Raw genomic sequence first — 21,713 nt, 5'->3', positions numbered from 1 at the left:
TACGCCGGGAGGTTGCAGTGACAGAGCCTGGGTCTCCAGTGTGTCCCTGAGGTTCCATCCGGGAGTCCGGTGCCCTCGTGCGCCTGGCCCGGCCCTGGGGACAGCGTGGTGCAGCCACCACCCCGTGAGCCAGCAGAGGAGTGGCCGCTGGCCCAGGAGCTGGCTCGGCAGAACGGGTGGGCCTGGCCCAGCCCGCTGGCTCGCCGGGTGCCTCCAGATTCCCTCTTCAGGGACCTCTTGTCTGAGTCACAGGCGGCGGGGCTGCAGGAGGCCATGAGGCTGGCACAGAGGCCCCTGCTATGATCAGTGCCCCCAGAGGGGCTCCACCAGCAGCGCCCCTTCTTTCAAGCCCAAGTCAACCGTAATTACGCGTGTCGGTGCTGTGGGCGACGTGCCTGGAGGGCCTTTTGTAGCAACTGCCCTTCTGCGTTAAGGGCAAAATGATTCTTTTAAACACAACACATAAGTCAGCCACGTTAGGATTCCCCAGCCTGAGTCAGGCCCACCTGAGCCCACACCCTCCCCTGGGCCCTCAGGGGTGTTCCAGGCCGGGGAGGGGGAGGGGCTCTCCCCCAGAGGAGCGGGCCTGGGTCAGCCCCTGCCCGTCCCCAGTGGCTGCTGGGGCGGTCACCAGAGTCTCGATTGGGCACTCTTTGGGAAGCTTAAGGCGAGGGGTCCTGGGAGGGTGGGGGAGCCCAGATGGAGGAGGGGCCAGAGCAGCGTCCCTCCCCTGGGGCAGCTGAGGCCCTGGGGCATCTGGCCTGCAGCCGAGGAGACCAGGCTGTTGGCACATCAAGGGGGCGGGGCGGGGGGGCGAGCAGGACTGCAGGGAGGGGCACACGGGGAAGGTGCCCCTGGAGAGACAGAAGGGGGCCGGGGCAAGGAGGTGGGACACACAGGGTAAGATGGCTCAGGCCCCCACTGAGGTTGTTCTGGAAGTGGAGGTTACCTCCTGCTTGACAGGAGGGGAGGGACCCAGCCCCGCCCTCTCCCCACCCCCACCCTGTGAGGGGAGGTCCTCAAATTCAGGAGCCCAGGTGGCTCCCCGCCCCTGGGGTATCAACCTGTCTTTGTCCCATGAGGAAACAGAGATTCCTCCTCCTTGCGCCCCGGGCCAGCACACACCAACCCCCCCCCAACCCCACCGAGGGCACAGATGCCTGTTCCCTAACCCCCTGGAGTCAGACAGGGACGGGGACCCTTCAGCCCAAGAGCCGGAGCTCGGGAGTCAAGGGGAGACGCCCTTCAGCCAGCTGTCCTCAGGCCGCGGAGACAGGTGGGGGCTCCATCCGAAGGGACAAAAGCAGAGCCTTCTGTCCTTCCCGGGGGCCCCGTGTGCCTTCACCGTCACCCCCAACCACTTCATTTCTCCCAAGGCCGCTTTCTCTCGCTGCTGTCGCAGTGTGACCGATGCTCTGGACAGGAAGTGGGGAAACAGGGAGAAACGGCCTCCTCCCAGCCCGCCCTGAGCTGCTGACCTGGGCTGGGTGCTGCCCTGGCCTCGGGCCAGGCCGCCGCCTTTGGCGTTAGCCCGTCTGCTCTGTTTGGGGCTGGTTCAGGACGAACCATGGAGTCCAATGGAAGTGGTCCCTCCCCCCGACCACGTGAGTCTCGGCAAGCAGCAGCACCACTGGGGCCTCAGGCCCTTGAGGCCCACGAGCCAACAGGTGTTTCTCAAAAGAAATCACATGCAGGGTGGGGCATCAGGCAGCTCCAGGGTCCCCAAGCTCTGTGCCCGCCAGACACTCCTCAGAGCATCCCCTTTGCGTGGACACTCAGTGTCACTGGGCCCTGAATGGTGGCCAAGTGGCCTGCCTGCAGCCTGGGACCTGCTGCGGACCATCCACGCTCTCACCCTGGGCCCCACTCAGCCACAGCCTCACAGAGGGCTTTGTAGGCGGGTGGGGAACATGTGCGCCAACGTGGCACGTGCTGCCTCCAGACTCCAAAAGGGCTGCCAGGCCTCCTGCATGTGCGTGCGCATTCACTTCAGCCCATGCAGCGGAGTCCTACCGCCTACCCGACCACAGAGCCTCCAGGGCATCTCAGAGCACTTTTATAGGGTTCACCTCCCCACTTGCATTTGCGGATAAGGCATTGGAAGTGCCTGCTGCTTCCAGCTTATTAGACACACTCCCCATGATGTCATCCACACAGGACCAGAGAGGCGCTGCATGGAGAGCTGGGCTGGTCAGCTCTCTGTGCCCGTGGTGGGCAGAGTCAGACCCGGCGTGGCCCTGAGGCCAGGCCGTGCGGGGGGCGAGGCTGGGGCTGCTGGCCTACTGCCCACGGGGCTCAGTGGTATAACCGCGCAGGTCCTCAGCGCAGGGACACCCCACTGGTGCCCACTCAGTGTGCTCTCAATTGAGGACCTGGAGTCGTCCTTCACCTGCTGGTGTGCAGGCCCCACCCCCTGCTGCACAGGGAGCTGTGAGGCCAAGCGGGGGACACTCCCTCCATGGGCGCACACAACCGCACGCCAGCACGAGTGGACACGGACACACGTCCGCGGCCCCACCACACGCCTCAATGCTCAGCCAGGGTGGGGAGGAAGCCACCGGCTCTAAGCCGGTGCTGGACGCTGGGCCCTCGGGCTCAGCAGGACAAGGAAGCCGCCTGCTCCCAGTCCACGGTCTCGCCTGCAGCATCTTTACAGGGGGTGGGGACAGGACTGCAGGGCTGGAGCAGACCCCCAGCAGAAGTCGCTGGACCATGGCAACCCCGGCTGCTGAGAGGGGCCCTGGGGGGCCAGGGCACCCTCTCGTCTCCCAGAGTGGTCCCAGGAGGGAATCCCAGGAGGGGTAATGCAGAGTCACCCTGGACAAGGGACGCTGCCTCTCTCCCTCCTGTCTCCTGGGCCGACCATGGTACAGCTGAGGGAATAGACGCGCTCCCCAAGGCCAGGGGGAGCTTAGGGCATCCTTGAAGGAGCACAGTGGGAGTCTGGCCAGGCTGCGTCTGAGCCCAAGCGAGGCCCTGCCTGGAGCTGGGGGCGGGGCCCGGGTCTAGAGGGATCACCTCCTCATCAGGAGGGGACAAGACTGGGGTTTGATTAAACTGTGGTTGGAGACCAGTGAGGACATGGTCACGCCCCAACTCCTGCATGGGCTCGCACCCGCCACCAAGACCCGCAGGACGTGGCCTGCAGCGTCTCCCGAGGGGCGGGCAGCAGCCCCACTCAGTCGGGGGATCTGCCCGCCGGCGCCTTCTGAGTCGTGTCCCACGTGCGTCTTGGCCACAGCAGGGCTTTCGGGGACCTGACTGGTGAGGCCCAGCGGAGAGCCGCATCTGCGCTGCCTTCTCCCGGGGCGGGGGTCAGCAGGCAGCATAAACGCTGAGGCTGCGGGGGCGAAAAGCCCGCAGCAGCGTGGTTTGGGAGCCTGGGGGCACGGGGACTCAGAGACCCAGAGTGCAGCATCCTGGGCCGCGGCTGGAGAGCACACTGAGACAGACATGCCCCTCAGGGCCCTGCAGGCCGAGGCCCAGCAGCACCTGGGTCCCCTGGAGACGGGGGCGGGGGGACCCAGGGTCCAGCCAGATGGAGGAACCAGCGAGGACCACGGGGGCCGTCAGGGAGCCAAGCATCGCTGCACACAGCCTGGCACCCCTGGTCCTTGCCGGTTCCTGCATCTGGCTGGACCCTGGGTGCCCCCTACCCCGCCTCAGGGGACCTGGGTGCTGCACACGGCCCGGCAATGCCTCTGGGGGCGTCTGGTCATGTGCAGGAGAGAGCGCAAGAGACGGGTGACCAGAAGGCGGGGAGTGGACACACAGGTGTATACGCACATGTACACACGTGTGCACACACGCTCTCATACACACGCATGTGGGGACGCACGTAGATAGGCTCACACAGGTGTGTGCTTTTTCTTTTTAACAGAAGGACAGTCCTCACACGCAAGTGTTGTGGGTTTTTTTTTTTTTTTTTGCGTGTGCTGGTTAAAAAAGAAAAGAACCACATTTATTTTACAGGGTACTATTCTCTTAAAGTATTGTACAAGAATGTTTTTTAATTTAACGTTTCCTCGGGGTAGAGCACAGGAAGAGAAAAGACTTTTCTGAGGTCAAATTGCTGTAGATTTGATTATGAAATTGGGTGAATACTTCACAATTAAGTCGACATTTTGAAAACCAAAGTAATATAAATGAACATAACCACAAATGAGACTAATGGCATTAACGGGGAAATTATTTCAAGTATCAGTTTGTATGCCACTGCACAATGGAAAGAAATCTCACTTTTTTCAGTAACTTTATTGTTAGTAACGATACTGATGATGTTCCCCTGAAACTGTCTAATGATAGAGATGATGGGCGATAGATAAATGCCAGGTGGCTAGACGGATGGACAGATGGATGGATGGATAGACAAAGGGATGGATGGACAGACAGGTACATAGAAAAGAGGGCAAGAAAATAAGTCATTTCTTTGTTGTTGTTCAGTCGCTAAGTTGTGTCCGACTCTCTGTGACCCCATGGACTGCAGCACGCCAGGCTTCCCTGCCCTTCACGATCTCCCGGAGCTTGCTCAAACTCATGTCCGTCGAGTTGTGATGCCATCCAACCATCTCATCATCTGTCGTCCCCTTCTCCCACCCTCAATCTTTCCCAGCATCAGGGTCTTTTCCAATGAGTCAGTTCTTCGCATCAGATGGCCAAAGTATTGGAGCTTCAGTCATTAAGAACCCAGATTTTTTTAGCAAAGATAAAGAGATACAAACATAAAATCAAAGAAGGAAAATCCCGCTACACTAAAGCTCAGCTGAAATGATCTATAATCTCACACAGAGCCTTGAACGCATGTCTCATCAGCAAGTAGGGGCAGTGCTGACGATGTTTAGGGTCACACGGATCCGGCGCAGGGGTGACCTAGATGCTCCTCCCGAGCTCAGGCGGGACAGAGGCGCCTGAGAGGAGAGAAGCCCAGAGCTTCCTGCGGGGCCAGAAAGGCGGGGATGTGGGAAACCAGAGGCCTCGGGGATACACAGCTCCCGATGGCCCGAGCGGGGGCGATCTGAGCACTACAGGGTCTTGATGATGGAAGTAAACACCCGAGGACTACCTAAGCAGAAGCGACAAGTTCCCGGCAGAAGCGTCCCTCAAGTGTGTGTGGACGGTCTGGCCCTCAAAGAGCCAGGGCTTCAGGGCCCACCCTTTGGGGGTGGCTGTGCCCAGTGACCTCCTTCCAAAGAGGGCAGTGTGCACTGAAGAGAGGACAGCCTGGCGATCTCCCCTCGTCCAGGTGCGCAGGGCAGCGGTGCCCGCAGCAGGCAGGTACCCTGGGGGGTGGAGGAGGGGCACTTCCTCCCCAGACCCGCCGCCCTCCTCGCTGGGGAGAAACCCCACAAACTCCTGGCGGCTACTCAAAACCGTCCAGCTCAGCAAAAGCAAGGCAGGTCTGAGCTGTCACAGCCCAGATCAGATCAGATTAGTCGCACAGTCGTGTCTGACTCTTTGCGACCCCATGAATCGCAGCACGCCAGGCCTCCCTGTCCATCACCAACTCCCGGAGTTCACTCAGACTCACGTCCATCGAGTCAGTGATGCCATCCAGCCATCTCATCCTCTGTCATCCCCTTCTCCTCCTGCCGCCAATCCCTCCCAGCATCAGGGTCTTTTCCAATGAGTCAACTCTTCGCATGAGGTGGCCAAAGTACTGGAGTTTCAGCTTCAGCATCATTCCCTCCAAAGAAATCCCAGGGCTGATCTCCTTCAGAATGGACTGGTTGGATCTCCTTGCAGTCCAAGGGACTCTCAAGAGTCTTCTCCAACACCACAGTTCAAAAGCATCAATTCTTCGGCGCTCAGCCTTCTTCACAGTCCAACTCTCACATCCATACATGACCACAGGAAAAACCATAGCCTTGACTAGACGGACCTTTGTTGGCAAAGTAATGTCTCTGCTTTTGAATATGCTATCTAGGTCGGTCATAACTTTCCTTCCAAGGAGTAAGCGTCTTTTAATTTTATGGCTGCAGTCACCATCTGTAGTGATTTTGGAGCCCAGAAAAATAAAGCCTGACACTGTTTCCACTGTTTCCCCATCTATTTCCCATGAAGTGGTGGGACTGGATGCCATGATCTTCGTCACAGCCCAGAGGAGCCTAAACGCCCCGTGTTGCCCTGAGTGGGACCCTGGAGCAGGAAAGGGACCCTGGGTAACAATTAAGGAAATCTGAATTAAATGTGGGCTTTAATAAGTAACAGTGTATCTGTATTGGTCAACTGATTGTGACAAAAGTACCATCTTTATGTAACATGTTTGTAACAGGGGACATGGGGTCGGGGTGAGGGATTCCCTGCTGTATGATCACAATTTTTCTCTAAGTCTAAAACCATTATAAAATCAAAAGTGTGTTTAAACACAAAACATAGTAATTGCAACGGATTCAGATGTATTAAATAGGGTTTTTTTAAACATCCCTGAATTCATCATGACACTTTTAAAGAATGGGTTGCTTTCTTTTTAAATTTCGACTGGAGTATTGTTGGTCTGCAGTGCTGTGTTAGTTTCAGGGGTTCAGTTATGCAGACACATGCATCCGTTCTTCTTTAGTCTCTTTTCCCATGTTGATTGTCACCAAATAGTGAGGAGAGTTCTCGGTGCTAGACCGTAGGTCCTTGTTGGATATCTGTCTTACGTATAGTAGTGTGTGTGTGCGTGCGTGTGTGTGTGTGTGTTTATCGCAAGCTTCTGCTTACCCCCCAGCCCCACGTTCCCCTTTGGTAACCGTGAGTTTGCTTTCGACGTCTGTGTGTCTGCTTCTGTTTTTGTAGATGGTAAGTTCGTTTGTTCCATTTTTTAATTAGATCGCACGTGTGAGTACTCTCACTGGTGTAGGTCTCTGTCTGACCTACATACTTCACCGAGTGTGACAGTCTCTAGGTCCATCCGTGTGGTTGCAGATGGCATTATTTCGTTCTTTTATGGCTGAACAATAGTCCGTTGTGTATATGTGCCACATCTTCTTTACCCATCCCTCTGTCAGAGGACACGCAGGCTGCTTCCATGTCCTGGCTACTGTGAATGCTGCAGTGAGCACGGGGTGAATGTGTCTCTTTGGATTATGGTTTTCTCCAGGTACATCCCCTGGAGCGAGACTGCAGGACCACGTGACCATTTTTAGTTTTTTAAGGACTCTTCATCCTGTTCTCCACAGAGGGTGTACCAGTTTACATTCGAGAATGGGTCACTTGAAGGAGCACGTTCATTACTCTGGAAACTGGCAAATAGAAAGGAAGAATGAGGCATGCATCTTGCCCTTCTTAAAGAAACTGCCCCTCGGGGCAGTCAAACAGTTGAGAAGGGGAAGTTTCTCTTTACAGATTATTCCAAATGATAAATGGAGAAGGAACACCCTAAGTAGAATATCAGCATTTTACAGCCCCCGGGCAGTAAATGATCCAGGCAGTGACCGTCGGCGGCTGCTAGAAATGTTACTGATCAACTAACAGGGCGGGGATCAGGCTGACCGTGCGCAAACCCATCCATAAGCTTTAACATCCCAGAAAGCCTCGAGCCGACACTCGGGGGGCTCCGATGGGGGCACACAGCCCCACGTGTGACGTCCGCCTGACACAAAGCAGGCCTGAAGCGGGTCCCAGCCTCCAGCCCGCAAAGCACAGGCAAACAGAAGACAGAGGCACACAGTCAACAAAACCAAGAGGGGTGACGGCTCCCTTGCTTCAGCAAACGGACCGGGAGGGAATAAAAGAGGAACCGGGGAGGCTGCAGAGTGAAAAAGACTTCGCAGTCACGCCACCCAACGCAGTGTCTGGCTCCTGGTCCCGGTGAAGCGGCTGTCGTCTTGGGGACACTTGCGAGACAGCTGGGAAGCCCTCTAGCCCTGATGGGATACTTCCTGACCCATGGGATGAGGGCTACCTTTTAGCTGCGATAGTAGTATTGTGGCTGTGCTTTTAGTGCGAGACTGTCTTTTCACACAGAGCTGCCCGGACTGCTCTCAGGCAGGGTGAGAGGAAGCTGGGGCTTGCGCCAGGAGGACCCGTGAGGGTTGGGGGGCAGCTTGGAGGTGCTGGAACCGCCCACCTGATGATGCTGCCACTGGCTGATGAGGCCTTGGTGATACGGAAGAACAGTCTCTCTGCTCTTGGTCACTCATAGGACAACATTCCATAATAGAAAATGTAGAACTGAGCTTCCTTTTAATTAATAGGCTGTTTCTCTGAGCAATTAAAAAAAAATTATTGGAGTATAGTTGATTTACAATGTTGTATTAGTTCCAGATGTACAGCCAAATGAGTCAGTCACACATACACATGTATCCACGCTTTCTAAGATTCTTTTCCTGCATAGGCTATTACGGAGTATTGAGTAGAGTTCCCTGTGCTGTACAGCAGGTCCTTATTAGTGATCTATCAAACACATGGGCTTCCCTGGTGGCTCAGATAGTAAAGAATCCACCTGCAATGCGGGAGACCTGGGTTCGATCCACGGGGTGGGAAGATCCCCTGGAGGAGGGCATGGCAACCCACTCCAGTGTAGTAGTGGGCACTTGTCAATCACATCTGCCAATGTACCCGTCCCCGCTTCACCCTCTGGCAGGCATGTTTGTTTTCTCATCTGTGACTCTACTTTTATTTTAAGCAGGTTTTGAGTTTATAGGGAGAAACAGAGCCAAAAGTGCAGAGTTCCCTCATCCCCTCTCACTCCTCCTTACCTACCCATTTCTGTTTTTACCATCTTGCTCCAACGTGGTACAGTTTGTTACAGTTGATGAACCAACACTGATACAATATTGACACATTATTATTAACTGAAGTTTACATTAGGGTTCCCTCTTCCCCCTCTCCCTCTCTGGACTTGGACAGATGCCACCATTGCAGTCCTGCACAGAGTAACTGTGTCATGGCTCTAAAACTCCCCTGCGCTCCACCTGTTTATCCCTCCCTCCTCCCGAGCACTGGCAACCCCTGATCTTTTTGTGGTCTTCATAGTTTTGCTGTTTCCAGCATGTGATGTAGTTGGCATCATACAGCATGTAGCCTTTACAGACTGGCTTCCTTCACTTAGCGTGTGCACTGAAGGTTCCTCCGGGTCTCTCGGGGCTTGAGAGCCCGTTTCTTTTCATCGCTGTGAAACAGTCCATTGTCGGGAGGTAGCAGTTTATTTATCCGCTCACCTACTGAAAGCCTTCTTGGTGGTGTGTAAGTTTTGGCGTCTGTGAATAAAGCTGCTGTGAATGTCCACGTCTAGGGTCTTGTGTGGGCAGGAATTTCAGCTTATTTGGGTGAATGGTCACCAAGGAGCCTGACTGCTGGGTCAGACGGTAATGGTATGTTTGGTCTTCTAAATCACCACCAGACTGTCTACCAAATGGCTGTGCCTTTTAGCACTTACCCCAGCAAGGAGAGTTCCTGTTGCTTCACATCCTTGACAGTGTTTGGTGGTGTGAGTGTCTTGGACTTTGGCCATTCAAGTAGGTGTATACTGGTATCTCATGGTTGTTTCCATTTGCATTTCCCTAATGACATATGACTGGAGAAGGAAATGGCAGCCCACTCCAGTGTTCTTGCCTGGAGAATCCCATGGGCTGAGGAGCCTGGCGGGCTGCAGTCCATGGGGTTGCAAGGAGTCGGACACGACTGAGCGACTAGGCAGTGACATATGATATTGATCACCTGTGTATCTTCTTTGGGGAGATGTCCGGATATTTTGCTTGGTTTTTATTTGGGTCCTTTAAGAGTTCTCTGTGCATTTTGGACGCCGGTCCTTTATCTGACGTGTGTTCTGGAAACATTTCCTCCCCGTTTGTGGTTGCCTTCTCCTTCTCTTCACAGTGTATTCTGCGGTTTTCCATTTTAATGAGGTCTTGTTCATCAATTCTTCCTTTCATGGAGAGTGCTTTTGGTGTCTTATCTAAGAAGTCATTGCTAAGTTCAGGGTCACCTAGATTTTCTTTTACATTATTTTCCAGAAGTTTTATAATTTTTGTGTTTTACATTGAGGTCTGTGACACATTTGAGGTTAATTTTTGTGAAAGGTGTAAGGTGAGGTCTGTGTCTAGATTTTTTTTTTCTTCTTTTTTTGCATGTGGGTATCCCATTGTTCCAGCACCATTGTTGAAAAGATGACCTTTTGTCCGCTGAATTGCCTTCGTGCCTTTGTCAAAGATCAGTTACTGTGTTTGTGTGGGTCTACTTCTGGGCTCGCTGTTCTACTCCGTGGATCTGTTTGTTCTTTGACCAATACGTGATTGGTAAAGTTTTATAGTAAGACTTGAAGTCAGACAATGTCAGGCGCCTGACTTTGTGTTTCTTCAGTGCTGCAGTGGCTATTTTGGGTCTTTTGCCTTTCCATGTAAAGTTAGAATCAGTTTGTCAGTATTCACAGAGTAACTGGCCAGGATAGAAGTCAGGCCTTTGGCGGGGGCGGGGGGACCGGGGGTGTTCCCTTAAATATGCGCTTCCTGTCAGGGTCCACTACACACTGGTGAAGTGTGAGAGGCAATTAATACGAAAGACAAAGCCCAAAACAAATATACTGTGAAGGGAAGAGAAAGAGGAAACAGATCATGCAGGGAGAGTCAGATCATGAAAAGACATTATTAATATGATCAGTGAGATAAAAGATATTGCGTCTTTTAAGAACAAAATGCTCTTTTATAAAGTAACAGAGAACAAAAGAGCTCTTGAAATTAAAAAATATTATAGCAGATATGAACATTTTGATAGATTGAAAAATAAATTGAAAAAGAGTCTTCCAGAAAGAGAAAGATGTGGAAAGTTGGAAAGATAATTTAGAAAGTCCAGCGTGTGCTAAATAAAGGTACCTCAAAGAGAAAATGAAAGAAATGTTCGGGAAATAATGGAAGGAACCGTTCTAGAATGGAGGGGTGCAAGTTCTTGATGGAAAGGGATTCGTGAGTACCCAGTACGAGCGATGAACACACCAGGGCACATCAGCAAAGTCCGGAAAACCTGGGCCAAGAAAATACCTCCCAAGGTCCTCTATCTGGGCGGGGAGGGGGCAGTCTTCTTAAATGTTTTTGTCTGTTTCATCAATTTGAGAAAAGGGTATTAAAGTTTCCTACTGTGTTTGAAGAGCTGCCTGTTCTTCAGTTCTGTCAAATCGGGCTTCATTGTACTGAGGCTCCGTGACTAGGTGCGTACACGCTTATGCCTGTTACGTCTTCCGTGTGAATGACCTCTTGTATCATTATGAACTATCCCTCTTTATTTCTGGAAATGCTTTTTTCCTTAAGTCTGTTTTTGTCCCAGCTTTGTTGATCTATAAATTACGTACCATAAAATTTCAGCCTCTTGAGTTACACAGCCCAGTGGATTCTAGCATATTCAGAGTTGCGCAGCCATCACTGCCAGCCTAATTTGGGAAGCTGTGTCACTCCAGAGAGGGCTCTCTTGCCCACCGAGGGGCTCATTCCTCCAGCCCGTTGGGCTGCTGTGAATAATGCTGTTATGAACTTTTGTGTACAGGAACTTGTGTGATTGTGTTTTCAGTCCTCTTGGGCATATACAAGGCCTGGAGTTTCTGGATCGTATCGTAAGCTCTATGTTTAACTTTGAGGAATTGCCAAAACACTTTTCAAAGTGGATGAAGTCTACTTTGTGAGATAGTAACATAGCCACTCCATCTATGGGAATTTTTTCCCATTTATTTCCTTTCAATCTGTGTTGAGTGCGCCGACAGCATATTTGGGCCCTTCTTTTCCATGGTGTGTGTGTGTTTTTAAACAATGCCTGCTTTTTACCTGGAGTCTCACCGCATTGACTTCTGATGCCGTTCAGCTTGCCTTGTGCTGCTCTTCAGCTCTCCTCTTTTCTCCCTTTTCCGCTTTATTTTGGATTTTGGATTATTTGACTACTTTTAAAACTCGTTTTTATCTGCTTTTAGCTGTGTCTCTTTCCATTCTCTTCAGTGGTGCTTCCAGGACTGCAGTGTACATCCTTAACTTCTTCCACCCGCTCAGAATTCATAGTGCACACTTCACATAAAGCATAAAACTTGACAACCGTATAGATGTGTCTGCCTCAGCCCTGCTGCAACTGTCCCACGGACAGTTACCCACATTAGAAGCCCTAGACACCAGTATCATTTCCGCCTAAAACAGTCGTATCTGTTTAATAAGGATAAAATAATCTTTCTATTTTGCCCAGGTGTGTATCATTTCTGATATCTTCACGCCTTCTAAAGATTCATTGTCATTTTCCTCCAGCTTAGAGAACTTCCTTTAGCTTTGTTTGTAGTGCAAGCCTGCTGGCAGCAACTTCTCCGGCAATAACTCATCATTTATTTACAAAGGTCTTTATTTTGCCCCCATTCTTTGTATTTTCAAGTGGTTACAGAATTCCAGGTTGACAGTTACTTTTTTACAGGTTTAAAACATTGTTCCAGGCTCTTCTTGTCTCTGTAGTTTCTGATGTGAGGTCCACACAGTTCCTGTGTAAGTAACATGTCCTCCTCTGCCCGCGTTAATAAGATTTCGTGTTACCTTTGGCTTTCAGCGAATTGACTGTAACGTGCCCAGGCCTGACTTTTCTTTATATTTATCATTTTTGGGAATCACTGGGCTTCTTGAATCTGTACATTAATGTCCTTCACCCAGTCGGGGAACTTTTCAGCCATCGTTTTTTCTTTCTCCCTTTTCTAGGACTCTTGACTTTCTCCCCTTCTGGGCCTCTAATTCTCATCATCTTAGACCTTCTGATGTTGTCCCACGAGTGCTTAACACTGTGTTCACTTTTGAAAACCTCCTCTTTCTTCATATTGGATAAGTTCTATTTCCGTATTGAGGTTCACTCTTTTCTCTGTCATATCCATTCTGCTGTTAAGCCCATCCAGTGTGTCTTTGCAGATTCCGTGGTGGCCCAGACGATAAAGACACCTGGGGTGTCTGTTGCATCTGCGAAGACGCACCACGCTGGTGAGCCTGTGGCTCCACCGCACTGATCGCATTTAAGGAATCCACAGCAGGCCGAGAAGTAGAGCAAAACAGGGCCAGGCAGTCGCAGGGGACGCGGGGTGTTGGGTGCTTCTTATTCCTCAATCACCTGGGCAATACTCAGAGTGGTCACAGGCTTCACCCTCCATGCCCAGCGCTCACACCAGGAGTTGTGGGGGAGGGGATAGCAGGGGACAGAGCCCATCTGGGCGGCATGTTGGTGCCGGGGGCGTGAGGGAGGGGCCCGGGCTGGAGCCGTGGAGCCCTGGTGATCAGGGGAGGTAGCTCAGGGGCAGCTCGGCCCCCTGCTCTGAGACAGGCCCGCCTTCCTCTCGGTGGTGGGCTCTGAAGAGGTGGAGGGTGGTGGGCTCGGGAGAGGTGGAGGGTGGTGGGCTCGGGAGAGGTGGAGGGTGGTGGGCTCGGGAGAGGTGGAGGGTCGTGGGCTCAGGAGAGGTGGAGGGCAGTGGGCACAGGGGCCTGCAGCCCGGCTGAGCCCTGGGAGGTGCCCAGTGCCGGGGGCTCAGGCCCCACCGGCCCACAGGACATCGCCGGGGTCCTGTGTGCCTTCGTGCCGCGAGCACCATCCCAGTAGGGACGGATGGGGGTCAGAGGGCACGAACAGGCTGTGACCGGCACCAAGAGCTCCCGGCCGAGGGGCTCTGATGGACGGCGTGTCAGCCAAGATGATCCTGGTGACCCTAGGGTCAGGGTCCCGGGAGCGGTTGTCCCTCCAAGTAACAGAGTGACGCATCGGCCTTAGCACCTCCCCAGCCAAGCTTTCCGTCTTTTCTGGCCTCTGGACCAGAGAGGAGGAAGGAAGGAGTGCCCGGAGGGAACGGGGGTGTCTGGGCGAGGGACAAGGCAGCCGAGTGTCGCGTTCCCTCCTAACCATGCCATGGAAGGCCCACCGGGCAGGGAGCCTGTGCTGGGCTTCGGTGTGAAGCTGGTGGCCCAGAAGCTGCTCCTGGGGCTGCCCCGGGGGACGTCTCTGAGGCTCATGCCGCCCAGGAGGTAGTCCTGTCCCCCGGCAGCTGCGGGAACGTTCACTCCCAGGAAGCAGCCCTGGCCGGCCCCCGGGCCTCAGCCTCCCGGTTTCCCTGAGGACCACCCTCGCTCCCACGGGGCCCGCCCGCCTGTGACCCCTCCACTGGGCTCACCGCCCGCCTCCTCTCCCCGCAGGTGAACAACGAGAACGTCGTCAAGGTTGGCCACCGGCAGGTCGTGACCATGATCCGCCAGGGAGGGAACCACCTGGTCCTCAAGGTGGTCACGGTGACCAGGAGTCTGGACCCGGATGACACCGCCCGGAAGAAAGGTGCCCGCCCCCGCCCCACCCCCAGCCTGCCCGAGGGACGCAGCGAGCAGGGCGGGGGCCTGTCTCCCTGCGTCCTGGGCTCAGGCACCTGCAGAGCGCCCCATCGCTCGCCCTCCGCAGGGCTCCCAGTACCCCACTGAGAGCAGGAAACAAGTCGAAAAGGGCGCTTAGGAGGTAAGGGCCCCCCCCCCGGCCTCAGGCCCGGCTGTGCTCAGCAGACAGACGGGGGCCTGGGGCTCCCGCTCCAAACACTTGCATCGGCCACTGCAGCAGCTCACGGCCTGGGCCCGGGGAAGGCAGAGGTCCAAGAGCCTCCCCAAGAGTGGTCACAGCTGGGGGACACGGGGCCTGAGTGAGGCCTTCAGAGGGCAGCCAGGAGCAGGCCAGATGCACCCCCTTAGGAGGCTGGAGGCGCGTGTGAGAACTTCCAGCACTTCCTGTGACCACCGCCAGCTCCCCGCCCCGGGGCAAGGCCCATCTGAGCCATCCCAGCAGGTCAGGGCCCTCCTGACCCTTCTGGAAGGACGAGCGAGGGCGGCATCCCGGGGCCAGGCTCTCAACTCCGTCTCTCCCGCCCGCCCCCTCCCAGCTCCTCCGCCTCCAAAGCGAGCTCCGACCACGGCCCTCACCCTGCGCTCCAAGTCCATGACCTCGGAGCTGGAGGAGCTCGGTAAGTGCCGGCTCCCGCCCACCCGGCCCCGCGCCCAGTGTGCCCGCAGACTGGCCTCGCAGAGCCCCAGCCTGTGCATGGTACCCCCGCTTGCCCGCTCGCCCCTCTCCCGGCCCCAGCGACCGGGAGGGCGTCAGGAAGCCTCCCTGAGTGTGGTCTCCTGCACTGGCCCCCTGCGTCCCTCCTGGGCTCAGGGGAGCTTCGCCACTGGGCCTCCTCTCTCTTGTTTCGTCTAACATTGTTTTGTTTTGAATTTTTGGGCCTCTCACTAGTGGATAAAGGTAAGCAGAGCCCTGCGGTCTAGGGTGCCCGCGAGATCTTTCCTCTCGCGCGTGGCCCCGGGGGCGGGTACAGACAGCAGTGGGCTGGTGGGCTGCAGGCCAGGGCACCGGGCTTGCTGGGGCCTTCTCTAGAGGACCAGAAGGGACAGAGGGCTGTGTCCGCTGGGCCCCAGGTCATGGCCTGGGGAGGGCGCGCAGAGCCATGTGGGCCCCTGGCCTAGCTGCATGGCTTATAACGAGGGTGGCACCCAGTGCTGGCGAGCTGCCATCCTGGAGGGTCAGGGACCCCCCCGGGTCAGGGACCACGGCTCAGGGACATGTCCCCGAGAAGGCTGCTTTGACCACGCAGGAGCGGCCAGGGGCTGAAGGCTCTCTTGGCTGAGAGGGCTTGGCGGACAGGGAAGAAGGGTAGCATCTGTGACTTGGCACAGGGCAGCTTCCAGGAGCACAAAACCAGCCTTGATGCAGAGCCCGCCCCCGCAGGCCCAGCCGGTCAAGGGGGCGAGGTCTGAGCACCCTCGCTGGTCTGGGACTCTCCAGGGGCTCTGACCGGGCCCAGCCTTAAGGGGGAGACCCTTGGACCCTTCCGTCCAGAAGAAGGACACAATGGCCTCTCCCCATCTGCGGCTCCTCTGTCATGGTCTCCCAGGGCCTGGGCCAGCCCTCGTGAGCGCCCCTTGCCCATCACCGCATCCTGGGGCTAGACCTGCAGCTGGGTCAACAGCCTAGGTCTTCTAGAAACCGGCAGCCCTGCCGTGGGGCCTCCCAGCCCCACCAGAGCCCCCTCCCGCTGGCTCCTTCTGGACCACACCTTGTCTGTCCAAACAAGACTCTCCAGAAACTACCCCCTGCACCCCAGGCCTGGCCCAGCCCCCGAGAGGGACAGCAGTGTGACTGTCCACGTGAGCGTCCCTAAACCCGGTGGCGTTTGCCACGAGGGCTCCCCCAGGACGACCCACAGGCAGATCACCTCTCGAGGGGGCTCCAGCTGCGTCAGCCCAGGGCTGAGGGTCCTTCCTGAGAGCTGTCGGTGTGTGACGCCCACTGCGGCGGGGGCAGGAGCTGTGAGAGGGGACCCCCTTGTCCTCCGCAGACAGGGCAGGCCCCCAGGTCCCAGGAGAGTGGACCACGCCCCCTCACCCGCCTGCATCTGCCTCGGACCACGGGCCCCCGTGGTGGAGTGGGCGGTCATCAGGCCTTCAGCGAGGGAGCCCGACCTGGGCCCCGGGAGTCGCTGCCCCGACCCCTGCCGCCCTGGGACTCACACTTGCCCTTTCTGTTTGCAAGCCTCCGTCCGGAAGAAGAAGGGTAAGGGGCGAGCCCCCACCACCCCGTGGCCCTCACTCGATGTCCAGAGTGTGTCGTGACCCGTACTGTCTCCTCCCTGCTCGGGGTCCTCCAGGGGGAGGCCCAGCCCAGGACGCGTCCCGTCTCGTGTGGCGTCTGCCCCGCCTCTCCCCGTCTGTGCTCGCCCAGCGTGTCTGCGTCTCCCCGAGTCATGTCCACGTCATCGACGTGTCCCCCGTCGTCCAGTGGGGCCTGCCTGGGTCGGGGCTGGGAGGCCTTCCTGCGGGCTGGTGGTTCGGGTGCAGGCTAGCAGGGCCCCTGGCAAGCGAATCACTGACTGCCCTTTGCCATGGGCAGAGACCGCTGCCCCTTAACGTCCAGGAAGCCCACTCTCCACGGGCAGGAAGGCTGCCCTGAACTGGAGGGGAGGGGCACTGCCAGGCCACACGCTCCCTGCCCCCGGCTGGCGGTGGCGCAGAGGACCCAGCCTCCGCTCTGTGAGCAGCCCCTCCCGCCCCCAGCAGCCAGGCCCCCACGGACATGCCCCTCGCCAGCAGTGCCCACGGGCGGGGTGTTTCTCGCCTGGTCGCTGGAGAGTTACCAGTGCAGAGAAAGGAGGGGACCCTCTCGCAGGCCCGGGCTCTGCCACTAAGGCACGACGCAGAACGCAAACCGCCGGGATGGCGGGGGTCGGGGGGTGGTCCTTGGAGTCCGGAGGGACCGCATCTGGGGTCTCGGGTCCGGGAGCACCAGAACGCACCTCTCTTACCCACAGTCTCCCGAGGCAGGCTGACCCCGACAGCCTCTCTTTGCAGCGGTCCTGGGCCTCCACCCCACCAACCCCCCACTCAGAGATTCCCAGTGGGCTTTCCAGGCTCGATCACCCTCTTGACACTGGGGCGGATGCCTGGGGCACAGAAGGTTACCCTCTGAACCCGCTTCGGTCCAAGGCCAAGGCCAGCTGGCATGAACCGCTGTTTCTGCCCACTGTGCCTTCCAGAAGAGGCCCTGCTCGTGGGCCGCAGGAACCCCATGGCCGTCATCGGGCTGGTGGAGAGGGCTGCCGCCAGGAGGAGCAGCTCAGACTCGGGCTGGCCCAGCGTCGGGGGCACGTGCGGCCTGGCCCTGCCCAGCCCAGGGCCCCCAGTGGCCCCCGGACTGCGGCAAGAGGACAAGTACGGAGGTGCGGCCGCCTGGGCCGGAGCGGAGTCACACAGGACAGGCAGGGCTCCTGGAGGGGAGCGGAGTCACACAGGACAGGCAGGGCTCCTGGGGGGCCCACCTCCCTTTGCACAGCGGAGAGTTGAAAGTGAATCTGAGTTTGAGCTTAGATGCCACACTTAGTCCCCGAGGAATCTCCCGAGGACCTGCTCCATTCCCAGAGGTTGTCCGCGTGGCCGCTGGCGGGGAGCCAGGGCCACCGCGAGGGCCACACTGGGCTGGGGCGGCTCCGAGCAGAAGCCGGGCCAGAGGGGAGGGACCAGCTTCACCGCTGCTCTGGACCTGCGGGGGCCAGGGCACCCCGCCCCGCCCCGCCCCTGGCACTCCCGCACGGCCTCCCCTGGGAAGATTAGAGACGGGCAGCTGGCCGACAGCTGCCGCTTCCCCGGGAGTGGCTGGTCTGTGCCATCTGGTGCCATCAGCGCTTAGCTTCCTTAGGAACCATGTCATGGAGGAGACCCTACGGGTGCCCTCTCACCTGAGACACCCCAGGGGGCCGGCAGGACCCCCTGTTCAAGGTCACCAGGACGGACAGGCTTCCTGGATGTCCCCGAGATTAGGACGCATTTTGTGAAGCGACCGCCCGAATCGCCGTAGGATCTGAGAGTCCGAATCTTAGCCATGCCAGGCGTTGCCAGAGCAGTGGGGGTCGCTCTCCTGATGGTTCTGAGGAGCGGGGCTGCTGGATCTAGCCCAGAACATGGCCCCGGACAGATGGGGCTCCAGGGACATGGGGTGGTCTGCAGTGGGTGGGCGCCCCATTTCCCCCGGGGGGGGAGACTGGGCCACCGGTGCCTGGTGTCAGCCTGGCGTCGGCTTCCTCTCCTTGCCCCAACTTGGGGGGTGTCATTCCACTCCTTGATTCCATGCCTCCCTCCTGCAGACCACGCCAGTGACGTCTGCTGAACGACCTGGGGCTTCCCCACCAGGGGAGCTCGGGCACGCGGGCGACTCAGCCTGTGCTTGGGGCAGTGCTCGTGCCTGGGGGCTCCGGGGTCAGGCAGGAGCACCCCACTCATGCTCTGGTCCCCAAGAGAGACGGGGCTGCCTGCGGCCTGCCCCCCAATGCTTGACATCCACCCCCCGACCCAGGAAGTGTGCAGCCTGTGGACGGTGGGCACCATGCCATATGTTTGCTTAGAAAATGAAAATACAGGGTCACTTCCGGGGTGTTTGCATCAGCTCATTCCTAGATTGTTTCTGAAGACTTGACAGTTTAGCCTCGTTGGCAGGGTGGCCTCTGGCCTCGGAGTGCTTCACTGTAAGGCCGCAGGGCTGGACTCACTAATCTCAGCACCGACAGAGACCCAATCCCAGGCTTGTGTAAGTGAAGCAGAATAATCCCGTGAGCCTAGAAGCAGGAACAAATACCCAGTCTCGCAGCGTTCCTGAAAAGCCTTCGTGTGCCAGTGAAGAAGCCCTGCACCACGGGGCTGTGCAGGCTTGAGACGAGCCCCCGAGGGGCCCACGCCCCGGGGCACGTGGCCCAGGGCTGCCCTCTGCATCTGAATTGAAGAAACCACGCTAACCCACCCTCACTGAGAAACAGAATAACAGCCCCCAACACAACCCCCGCAGAACAAGATGCTCTCGTGTATCCCGGCTCCAAAGAATGCGTAAGGGACATGGAGACCAGAGGGCAAAGGTTTACACAAAGGCCGGGATTGTCCACTTCAGGGTCACCGTGGCTCCAGGGACACACCTCCAAATACACCCCCAAACCACCCATTCGGATGCAGTGTGGTGAGCACAATGCTGACTTCTCGATCGGCCTGATGAGGCAGCCCCATCCAACGGCAAGCCTGGATTTCCTCCCTCGGCAGGGCTTGGCGAGCTCCCCCCCGGTCCTGGAGTTCTAGCAGCGCGAAAGGCGTCCGCTCCTCGGTTATTCAGTCTGCAGGACGGGGACAGTCCCCCTACAACCGGGTTCTTGTTAAGATGAGAAACGGCATGAAGGCGCCCCAAAGTCCCAGCAGGGTCGCCTTTGCCTCCCCTGCACACACCCACCGTTGAGGGCTTTTGGCAGTGCCTGCCATGCCTGGGACCCCAAGACCACAGTGTCTGCCAGCTCGGTCCAGGCCTGTGAGGATCCTGGCTCATGGTCCAGCCTGCTCAGTGGGGTGGACCAGCCCTGTGAGCTGGGCAAACCCCAGACGTGGACTTGTGGGGTCCCGCTAGGGACAGGAGGTCTCAAAGACCCAGCTGTGTAACTGTCTATGTCAGGAACTCCGTCCTGCTCTGGAGCCCCTCACTGGGCCCCCACGGGAGGCCCTGCAGGCTGCAGCCACTCGGCCTTGCCCTAACGGGGGCATCCCCTCACCCGGGGGAAGGGCAGCATGCCTGAGCTGCATGGGCTGAAGCTGAGGCTGGGCCCAAGAAGATGGCCAGACCCGTGGATGGACGTTCCTGTGCAGGAGCCAGCCCTGGCCCCCGCCATCCCTGGAGAAAGAGCCACACCCCAGCAGAAACAAGGCCGGCAGCCAGTGAGGGGCCTGGATTCCGGGGACGGGCCGGGGGGACCTGCGGTCATCACAGACCTGTCAAGGGGGCCACCCGAGGACCCCGCGTCCCACAGCTGGAGGGGCAGGAGGTGGGGGAGCCCAGCACAGCAACAGTGAGAGCCCCACCCGGAGAGAACCCCGGCCCAGGCCCGAGGGCACCAGCTTCACGGAGGAGGCGCACTGCTGGGACGGGGGTGGGCGCAGGGCCTCGCGAGGCAAGAGGGTTCCTGGCCCCGGGAACATGGCAGGCAAGAGCACAGTGACCGTGGCTGCGGGGTCCCCACCGGACACAGGTGCTTCCGACCGACTCCCAAAGGGCGGACACTTACTGTGTCCCACACAGCCACGGGGGAAAGGCTGGAAGAGCTGTGGGTCCCAGGGCAAGGAGGATTGCTGGGGGATCCCCCCCATGCTGCCGCCGCCTGAACCCCTCTGCCTTTCCAGGCCAGGTGCGCTGGCACTGTGGGACCCTGGCCCTGGTCCAGGACGTGGTCCCGAGAAGCCAGCATCCTGCCTGTTGGTGGTGGGCTGGCCCCCTCGGGCCCCTCTTGTTGGGGGTCTGGGGGAACTTTTCCAGGGGCCGAGCTCCTCCTGGATGGCCCCTGCTAAAGGCAGCTGCTGCAGCAGCTTAAACCGAGCACCAGGGTGCCAGTCCTGTGACTCAACGCTGCCCTCGCAGCTTGGGGTCTGCCAAGACCCCAGAAGCCTGGGCCTTTCTGACGGCACGAGTTTTGTGGGGCATCACAGGACCCCAGAAGGGGCTGGGGTTCAGCTCGTAAAAGACCTCAGGCCATGGACAGAACGCTCTGGGACTGCAAGGAGAGTGCAGTGCTTCACGGGGTCCCACCAGGCCCTCCTCACACTGGCTTCCCGCTCCCCAGGGGCACCTCCCGTCTCAGCAAACCAGGGTCCCCTTCCAGACACTGATGCCTGAGTGCAGTTGCCGGGTGCCCCCCCCCAAAAAAAACAAACATTTAAATTTACATTTTCAAATAATTTCTTAAGCTGTAAGCATCACTAATAACTGATCCTCAACTTGCTTATTCACAAGCCACTGAGAAGGTCCACCTTCTGGGGGGAAGGGGACCCCACACACACAGCAAAGCCTAGACTTCCACTGGCTTCTGAGTTGGGGGGCTGCCTCTGCTCCCGAGCCCCACCCCTACCTACACCCACACTGCCCAGTCGCCTCCATCCTTGGGTGCTGGGTCCTGAGACCCTAGCAACTGCATTTCCAGAGGAGCCACAGGTCTGAGCTCTTAGAAAGAAATCCCCAACGCTGACTGAGCTCCCACCTCCCGGAATGAGCAGCGCTAGTGTGAGCAAAGCAAGACCCTCGAGCCCCAGGGCCTTGAGGGCTGTGTTGCGGCTGGGAGGGTCTCCTCTCCCTCCTGTCCACATGCGGGGCGGGCGGCCGGGTCCTGTCCGTGTCCATGCTTGTGGCTGAGGCACGCGTGCTCCATACCACTTGCACGAAAAAAGCTTTCTTCAAACGCAAAAGGCACGTGGGCACTT

General features: G+C 57.6%; 1 protein-coding gene across 2 annotated transcripts in view; it reads left to right on the top strand.

Moving 5' to 3' along the window:
• SHANK2 (SH3 and multiple ankyrin repeat domains 2) overlaps positions 1-21,713 on the top strand; it is a 561,657-nt gene that overhangs the window by 521,908 nt on the left and 18,036 nt on the right. The window contains exons 19-21 of one of the 2 annotated variants that reach the window (XM_070782471.1): positions 14,103-14,238; positions 14,828-14,908; positions 16,477-16,497. In XM_070782471.1, coding sequence (XP_070638572.1) covers positions 14,103-14,238; positions 14,828-14,908; positions 16,477-16,497 — 238 coding nt within the window. The remainder of the gene's footprint in view (positions 1-14,102; positions 14,239-14,827; positions 14,909-16,476; positions 16,498-21,713) is intronic. The other variant, XM_070782472.1, reaches the window with a different exon arrangement.

This window comes from Bos indicus, chromosome 29, assembly GCF_029378745.1.
Source record: "Bos indicus isolate NIAB-ARS_2022 breed Sahiwal x Tharparkar chromosome 29, NIAB-ARS_B.indTharparkar_mat_pri_1.0, whole genome shotgun sequence".
Lineage (NCBI taxonomy): Eukaryota > Metazoa > Chordata > Mammalia > Artiodactyla > Bovidae > Bos > Bos indicus.
The sequence above is the reverse complement of the archived record's forward strand: the minus strand, read 5'-3'. Positions and strand labels throughout refer to the sequence as shown.